General features: G+C 33.4%; 1 protein-coding gene across 1 annotated transcript; it reads left to right on the forward strand.

Moving 5' to 3' along the window:
- The first annotated feature begins 1,046 nt into the window (after positions 1 to 1,046).
- Positions 1,047 to 7,993, forward strand: LOC107914868 (uncharacterized). The gene is made up of 11 exons (XM_041102378.1): positions 1,047 to 2,053; positions 2,529 to 2,793; positions 3,695 to 3,857; positions 3,982 to 4,729; positions 4,857 to 5,283; positions 5,386 to 5,567; positions 5,899 to 6,055; positions 6,260 to 6,487; positions 6,560 to 6,910; positions 7,238 to 7,339; positions 7,430 to 7,993. Exons 1-11 carry the CDS (start codon positions 1,485 to 1,487, stop codon positions 7,625 to 7,627), a joined length of 3,390 nt encoding a protein of 1,129 aa, XP_040958312.1. The 5' UTR covers positions 1,047 to 1,484; the 3' UTR covers positions 7,628 to 7,993.
- The last annotated feature ends 1,359 nt before the right edge of the window (positions 7,994 to 9,352 follow it).

The raw sequence follows: 9,352 nt of genomic DNA on the forward strand, positions 1-9,352 counted from the left end.
TAAAGTTATAACAAAAAATATTAATTAAATCCTAAAAATATTCTAAAGTTATGAAAAAAAAGTTATTATTAAAAAATAATTTACATGTTATAAAAGGGTTATAATATATATTTATAAAAGGTTATGGTCAAAAAGTATGAAAATAATTTATTTATGTGTTTATGCTATATATATTATAAAAATAATATACTTATTCATAAAAAAATATTATTATTTTTAACTAAAAAATAAATTTTTAAAATTACGAAAATTTATATTATTTATAAGAAGTGTTATGAAATATTTGGACAATTAATAATTTTTTTATAAATGTTTATATATTATAAATTTTATATTATTTTTACTTAATTTACGTATTATAAGAAGGGATACAACTTAGCATAAATCTTTCTTCAAATTAAGTATATATATTTATATTTAAAGCTACAAACTATTTGGACTGAGAATCCAAATATTATAAGGTCGATGGTAGATATGCAAATAGAAAATATATATTTTCTTGCACTATATCACAGTAGACGATACCATTTGAGAGAATGGTGTTAGACATAAGTACCACATATAGATCGCAAACTCTTTAATATTATATATTCAAAGCTTTGTAATATGGTTAAGAAGACATTTTTTGTCCTAAAAAGATATTTTCCATATTAATAATATCATCTTAGTATAACATAAAAAAGAGGTTTGGTCATACTAACATGTTGCATATTTCATAACTTCAATCATAAGTAGAATTGAGATAATCCATACTTCGAAAAGTACATTAAATAAGGATATATTGATGATTTTAATCATGCAGATTCAAGTTAGGAAAATGAGAACAAACCTATGTTAAGTATTAAAGAAGGAATAACCCAATAAATATGTACGGAAATAATTAGATAAAATTATATATAAAGTTTATTTTTCTAACTATTTTTTAGACTTACATAATACATATGATATTTTTATTTTTATTACTTATTTATAAATTATTTTTAACAGAATAAAAAGTCATATATAATAAAATTTAAATCAAATAGAAACGGTAAAACCTGAAATCAAACACTAGAGATCTCAGCCATCTCTTGGAACACCTGATTGGTGTACCAAATCGGGAATTCCCAATTTATAGTTTCAAATAAAAAACATAAATTTGTATTTGACGCATGAGGAATAAAATAAAAAAATTATTAAACAGATAAGAAAGAAAAAATTGAACTGTAGAAGTACTACGGTTCCTCTAGATTCTAGGGTTTCTCTTTCATTTTCTACTAAAAAAGCCAGGGGAGCGGTTCCTTCCAACTTTTTCCCTCTCCGCTCCCTTCCCTTCAATTTCCTTCAACTTTCTCGCCAATTGCTCCATGCTTTTCCCTCCTGCCAAACAGATCCCTTCTTCATACTCCTGTCTCGGACCCTCTTTCTCTCTCCCAATCCCTCTTTTCTTCTTCTCTTTTTCAATTCCTCATCTCTAAAATTACAGCTTTGGCCCCCCAACCTCAATGCAGCTCCCCGATTCCACCGACATCATTGACAACCTCCCGGAGAATCCCGACCAAAAACTCAACCAACCCAAAGACGAAAGCAACGACGACGGTAATGACTCTAATAGCACAGCCGAAGCCGCCGCCGTTGATGGCAACGATGACAACAACGACCGTAGCAATGGTTGTACCGATGGAGACTCAGTTCTTGATGTTTCTGGGAAAAGCGTGGAGTTTTCTATATTGGGGGACTCGAAGGAGTCCGTGGACGGGCTTTATTTGTACAAGAACGTGTTCAATTTGATTCCGAAATCGGTTGGGGCGTTAAGTCGGTTAAGGAATTTGAAGTTCTTTGGAAATGAAATTAATTTGTTTCCGTCGGAAGTGGGGGGTTTGGTAGGGTTAGAGTGTTTACAGGTGAAGATATCGTCACCTGGTTTCAATGGGATGTCTTTAAGCAAGTTGAAAGGGTTGAAAGAGCTGGAACTTAGTAGGGTTCCACCTCGTTCTTCGGTTTTGACTCTCTTGAGTGAGATTTCTGGGCTTAAGTGCTTGACGAAGCTTTCCGTTTGTTATTTTTCCATTAGGTATGTGTTTCATCAACCCTTTTGACCATTTTATTTTGAGTTATTTTAAATGTTTTTGGATTAATTTTTAGCATATATTTTTATTCGTATTCTATGTTATGGTAGTAAATGTATCTTTTTGATTTGATTTGTTCCATTAGTTGATATTATTCCAAATTTTAAGTGTGAATCTGATTAAGAAATCTTGTGATTCATAATGCTGGGAAAGATGAAGTTTGCATAAGAATTAAATGAGATTTAAGTAGTTTAAAGTGTCATCTAATACCTACTACTTATGATTCATAACGCTAGGCTACTGTCAATAGTAGTATCTACTACTTATTGTCAACAGATAAGGTTTTGATCCTTATTTTTGGATGTACTGTAACGAAAGTAAGAAACAATGTCTTAGCTCCCATCAATTCCTGATGGGATAGATCTGTGGTTGTGCAGGCATGGGAAAAATGCATGACCTTTATGTTTCCTTTTCCTGCAGATATCTTCCTCCAGAAATTGGATGCTTAAAGAATTTGGAATATCTGGATCTGTCATTCAATAAGATAAAGAGTTTGCCAATTGAAATTAGTTATTTGAATGATTTGATATTGCTGAAAGTTGCCAATAATAAATTGGTGGAATTGCCTTTGGGCTTGTCCTCATTACAAAGATTGGAGAACTTGGACTTATCAAATAATAGGTTGACGTCACTGGGGTCTCTTGAGCTTAGCCTGATGCCTAACCTTCAGACTTTGAATCTTCAGGTACTTATCATAACTGTGGACTTAGATTTATCCCTATCCTGGAATCTCTTGTGAAGATTTAAATGAGCAATTATACTCAAAATGTTATCATCACCTGTTATTTGCTTGTTCTGACCAGTTTGTAATACTTTAGATGGTCCTAATTCAAAGACCTTCCCATGATTCTCTAGAATGCATTAAATTTCAATTTGGCTAAAGTTTTATTTTAAGATGCATACTGGCATGCTATTTCTACTTAAGTAGCAAATGCTGACGGGGTAAACATAGATATAAGTATTGTACTATGTCTAATTGGATTGTGTATTTATTTATCCGTAACTTGTATGTCACATCATACTTATTTTGTGTGCTTGGATTTCATCGCACTTACAGTTAGTTGTCATTAGTAATTTTCCTGATATCCTAAGTCCAATCTAGATGTACCAGTTGACTAAAATTTTATTTGAAGATGTGTACTGGCATGCGATTTCTACTTAAGCAGCAAATGCTGAGGGGGTTAAACATAGACACAAGTATCGTGCTACTTCTAATTGGATTATGTATTAAATGATCTGTAACTTGTATGTCACATCATATTTATTCTATGTGCTTGGATTTCATTGCACTTACAGTTAGTTGTCGCTAGTATTTTCCCTGTTATCCTAAGTACGAACTAGATGTACCATTTTACTCAGGATATGCTTGTTTTCAGCTCATGCTATTTAATTAGTGTCAGCGTTGCACAAGTATGTTATAAGTTTCAACTTTTTGTTGGCATTGTTGGAGCAGATTATTTTCATTGTAATAGGTGGATTAGGTTGTAGTTTGTATGTTAAAACTTTAACACGTTTGCACATCATCTTTTTTTTTGGGGAATCTAACCTCTTTGCCTTTGTTTTCATACATATACATCATTATCTAGTATAATAAACTTGTAAGCTGTTTTCAAACACCTTCTTGGATATGCTGCAATTTGGAAGGAAATGGCAGAGCTGTCTCCAGTGATGAGTTTACCAGTTCTTCAGTTGAAATGGATGTATATGAAACTACTGGTCAGGATAATGATGGAAGTGTGTCTTATAATGGTAAGTTGTTTGTCATTAGTTTTTGTTATATAATAATTCTCTTGTTGCATTTTCATGATATATTTTCCATTCTCCTAAATTAACCCTTAACACTTAAATTAATTACATTCAAATTTTGAACTAGGCTCTCATAAGACCTCATCAGGCATCTTAACCGTGCCATTGGCAAATAGTAGATATATTGCAGCTCGGAGATCAAGTAAACGATGGAAGAGGAGACATTATCTGCAGCAAAGAGCTCGACAAGAACGTCTAAACAACAGCAGAAAGTGGAAAGGGGAAGGACATGCTGAGGTGCATACTGTGAAGGCAGGTAGAGAATCTCCAGGTGATAATGACGTCCTTGCCTCAAGTACTGGTATAGAAGCTGCATCTGAACTTGTAGGTAAAGATGATGATAAGCCATTACATATATTAGAAGCCAAAAATGAAAAAATCAGTAGTGTTAGGCTTGAGGATGATACAGTTACTTATGAAAAGAGGCTTGAAGTGAAAAATAGTACCTCAGATGGTTATGAGTCAAGAAGTAAAGGGAGTGAAGATGAGTGTTCACGGCTTGATGCATCTTTGGCCCTAGTAAGAGGAGCTATTGAACAGGACGAAGGTTCATCCTCAGAAATATCCAAGTCAAATTTTAAGTCGAAACGGCAATCTGATCGGGATCTTAGTAATCCAAAACCATGCAAGTCTCGAAAACCAACAGATTATTGCTCCAATCTATCACGAAAGTATAGTACCACTTCATTTTGTGGAACTGAAGACTACCTACCAGATGGCTTTTATGATGCCGGACGTGATCGCCCCTTCATGCCATTGAGTAGCTATGAGCAGATCTTTCATCTCGAATCACGTGAAGTAATTCTTGTTGACAGGTAATTTTACATGCAGAGTAGGAATTAAGTTGCTTTGTAAATCAAGACTACTAGCTTTTGCTTAATTGGTTTGCAAACAATATTTCTGATCTAATTGAGAAATGATTATGTCTACTGTTTTCTATAGGGAAAGAGATGAAGAGCTGGATGCAATTGCTCTCTCTGCTCAAGCTTTGGTCTTTCATTTGAAGCACTTGAATGGCTTAGCTAAAGATAAAGAGCGGGTTCCCGTTGATAACTTTCAGATAGCATCTTTGCTTGCTCTTTTTATTTCTGACCATTTTGGAGGGAGTGATAGAAGTGGTATGGTTGAAAGGACTCGAAAAGCGGTATCTGGTTCTAATTACAAGAAGCCTTTCATTTGCACCTGTACAACCGGAAATGGTGACAGTGCTTGTGCGTCAAACAAGACCTTGAATACTGTAGAAGATATTGTATTCTCTGATCTCTGTGAGAGATCTTTACGGTCAATAAAGTCAAGGAGGAAATCTATCGTTGTTCCATTAGGTACCCTTCAATTTGGAGTGTGTAGGCATAGAGCACTGCTCATGAAGGTAACTATTTTCACTTGGTTCTTTTTTTGTTTGATATTAATCAATTTAGTTCATTTTTATCTTTTTTTTTATTAGGACCTTATATGACTTCAATTGCTGCAGTATTTATGTGATCGAATGGAACCACCAGTTCCTTGTGAGCTTATCAGGGGCTACTTGGATTTTATGCCCCATGCCTGGAATATCATTCCCATAAAGAGAGGGGATTCATGGGTTCGCCTGGTGGTTGATGCTTGTCATCCGCATGACATACGTGAAGAGATAGATCCTGAATACTTTTGCAGGTCAATCTCTGGATGCAAATATTGTTAAATGTCTGTATTTAAAAAATGTTTTTGGAGATTCCTGTTTCTAGCATATTTTGTGACAACCAATTTGAAGATTTGGTCTCACTATAGCGCTGCAGATTTGGAATCTGGAAAGAGTTTGTGAAAGCTCAATTTTGTCTTTAATATTTTTCCAATATTAACTGAGCCAATAACGTGGTTTTGAATTATTTGTTCCTTCTATCTTGTGGAGAACTTGTATCTGTGTGTTCTAGATAAGATGTGATGCTGTAATTTTTTTGTAAAATTCGTTTTTCATTCGCTGATAGCTGACTGCTTTTTGTTATAGATACATACCCCTTAGTCGAACAAGAGTACCTGTTACATCTGAAAGCATTCCTGTGTTGAGTTCCTTCCCTTCTTTGACCACAAGTGATGAAATTGAAAGAGTGGCCTCCAGTTCTCTCCTTCGGTGCAAATTTGGATCATTGGATGCTGCAGCGAAGGTTTGTTATTTATATTGTCAGGTTTAGTTCGTATTGTTTGAACTAGGGATTTGATGAATATTAGATTGTTTGATGGGTTTTTAGATATATGAGTTGAGTGTGATTCTTTTTGATGCAGGTATTCTTCTCATGCCATTCTCATGCCTTTCAATAAACTGATAGTTCCTTTTGAGCTATTAATTTTTGTCTGATTTGGATTTGCAGGTGCGTACTCTAGAAATTAATGGTGCTTCATTAGATGAGGTTAAAAATTTTGAGTACAGTTGCCTGGGGGAAGCAAGAATACTGGGTGCTTTGAAACACGCCTGCATAGTAGAAATGTATGGACATCAAATAACCTCAAAGTGGATTTCTGTGGGAGATGGAGAAGCGGAGCATCGAATCTTGCAGTCCACAATTTTAATGGAGTACATGAAAGGAGGATCCTTGAAGGTACTGATTTTTTTGTGTTTTCTGATTACTTGAGTTGTGTTTAAACCTATTTATCGTGTTGCTTATGAGCAGACTCATATTGAGAAACTAGCTAAAGCTGGTGAGAAACATATCCCTGTGGATTTTGCCTTGTGTATTGCACGTGATGTTGCATCTGCATTGGCCGAGTTGCACTCAAAGCACATTATTCATCGTGATATAAAAAGTGAAAACATTCTGATTGATTTGGATGGAAAGAGAGTTGATGGGAGCCCTGTTGTGAAGCTCTGTGATTTTGATAGAGCAGTACCTCTTAGGTCTTCCCTGCATACATGTTGTATTGCTCATTTAGGGATACCTCCTCCAGATGTTTGTGTTGGAACACCTCGTTGGATGGCTCCTGAGGTTCTAGGCGCAATGCATAAGCGTAGTCCTTATGGGCTGGTAAGTTTTCTCTTGCCATTTTGGCATTGATTTTTGAATTGGTGTTTCCTTGATTTGATGAAAATGATTCAAGTTGTATGAGCGGAGCAGATAGATTTGATGATAAATGCAAAGATGATTTACCTGGTAGATTAATGTTACGTTGAATAGAAAAAGGAGGGGGAGGAGTGGGAAAGTGGGTATAATGTTTAGAGGTAGCATTTAGGTATCAGCTTGAAGTGATATGTTACTTGCTATATCTGCTTTGAGTTTTATTCGACTGGATCTGTGTTTTACGCGGAGTGCATTGCTTGTGTGGATGTGAAGTCTGTTTCTAATTGGTTGCAGGAGGTGGACATTTGGTCATTTGGATGCCTGCTTTATGAATTGTTGACTCTCGAAGTTCCGTATTCTGGGTTATCTGAGCTTCACATTCATGAACTTATTCAGGTAACAGCAATAGTAAATTCTGAGCTTATCATATCTTCTTCTTTATACCTTTGGTCTAAGCAGGTGGTTGTTCTTATCTATACATTGCAGATGGGTGAGCGTCCACGACTACCTGAAGAGCTGGAGGCATTGGAATTGACTGAAAGTGTAATGACCCAATCTGAAACAGAGGCTGAAACGGAAACACTTAGATTTCTTGTTGATGTCTTCCGTAAATGTACAGAGGAGAATCCCGTTGATCGCCCAACAGCCAACAACCTTTATGATATGTTGGTCAAACACAAATGATTTCAGGAATTCGAGTTAAGAACATGTAGGTTGGCCGATTTTAATAATTATTGCCCCTCATTGTTAGCCTGAATATGTTATTTCATTATATTTAATGTGTATTCCATTGGGAATCAGAGTTTGGATCTCTTCAGGAATTAATTACCCACACAAGTAGTTGCACTGACTAGGATTAGCAGCCTGACTTAGTTTTGTTGTGTACTAGCAATAAAAACAAGGAGTTAGATGTATCCAGCATGTTATCTGTAATGTTATTGAGATCTGTAAATTTTTGTAGGTAGTTGATTTTGGTTGTCCAATCCATAGTTATCAAATGAATCTAGTTCACAATGTATTATATACCAAATTTCCCCGTTATTGCTTGTATTTTTCAGAGTGAGTCCTTTGAAATGTGGCATTCAATTTCAGTATGCATGGATTCCTGACTGCTGGTTCGTTAATTGTCACTTCAGTATGTATGGTCTTTAAAATATATTTTTTGATAGTGCTGCCTATTGGCCTTAAATTTTATATTTTTGATGTTTGAGTTGTTTGATCTGTGGAAAGTCCAGCACAGAATTAAATGTGCGATTTAACTTGCAAATTTATGTTGGACTGAATTTAAATTGGTAAATTGCCCTTTTTTTTTCTATAATAGTATTAATTAAAATATTGTAGAGAAATCAACTCTGGGGAACTTTCAATAATGAAAACTAGTAATTGAATCCTGAAGTTTATACTTAATTGTATATGCTGATAGGCTAGGAGTCCTATTCCACAATTGCAGGGTAATCTAATTATTCTTATCAAATCCCTGAATGACAAAAAAAAAAGAACAATAAATGAAAAAAAAAGGATTATTCCTATCTAATTATTCTTATCAAATCATTACATTAAAAGAATGGTACTTGATATTGTTGGAACCCGTTGAGAAAATAAAAGTAAATATAATATTGGCATGTATGCTAAATATATATATAATATTGGCGTGTATGCTAAAAAAAAAAATTGCCGAACTGTTGTTTTTGAAATTTATTGTTCTATGTTGATTTTGAAAGGAGGAAGGAAAACGTTTCTTTCATGGTATACTTTCAGTTACATTAGCTGAAAACGCATCATATCGTATGCTTTTTCACTAAAAATTGGTAAATCAGTTTTTTTTTAAATGGTTAAATGTAATTATTTTTGTTAAGTCTCGGAATCAATTATTTTTTTACTCACATTTATATTTTTTAGTTCATGTTTTTTAAGAATTTTTTATTTTGAATTAAAATTTTGATGTATTAGTTCTTTTGATTAGATGGTTAGACATTTGTGATTTCATTATTGTGTCTTAAGTTCAATTCCTCTTATAAACATTTTAATATAGATGATTTCTTTCATGTTGTTTCAAGTTATTATTATTATTTTTAATTAATGTTTATAATTAAAAAATATATTGTATTCAAGTTTTTTTATTTTTATTTTTAATTAATAATTTTTTTATTTATAAAATTAAATAATTATTGTAAATATCATTATTTTTAGTAAATATAATTTTTATGTGTAATATTTTTCTTTCAATCTGTATTATAAGTGCAGTGAATTGACATAATATAAATTTTTGTATGTGTATTTGATATATTTAGATATAAACATAATGATATTTGAAATATTTTACATATTTCGAATAATACTGATTTTTGAAATAATTATTTGATTTTATAATATTAGAAATCATCATAGCCTCACAATATAGGTGGAAAA

Source organism: Gossypium hirsutum, chromosome D10, assembly GCF_007990345.1.
Source record: "Gossypium hirsutum isolate 1008001.06 chromosome D10, Gossypium_hirsutum_v2.1, whole genome shotgun sequence".
Lineage (NCBI taxonomy): Eukaryota > Viridiplantae > Streptophyta > Magnoliopsida > Malvales > Malvaceae > Gossypium > Gossypium hirsutum.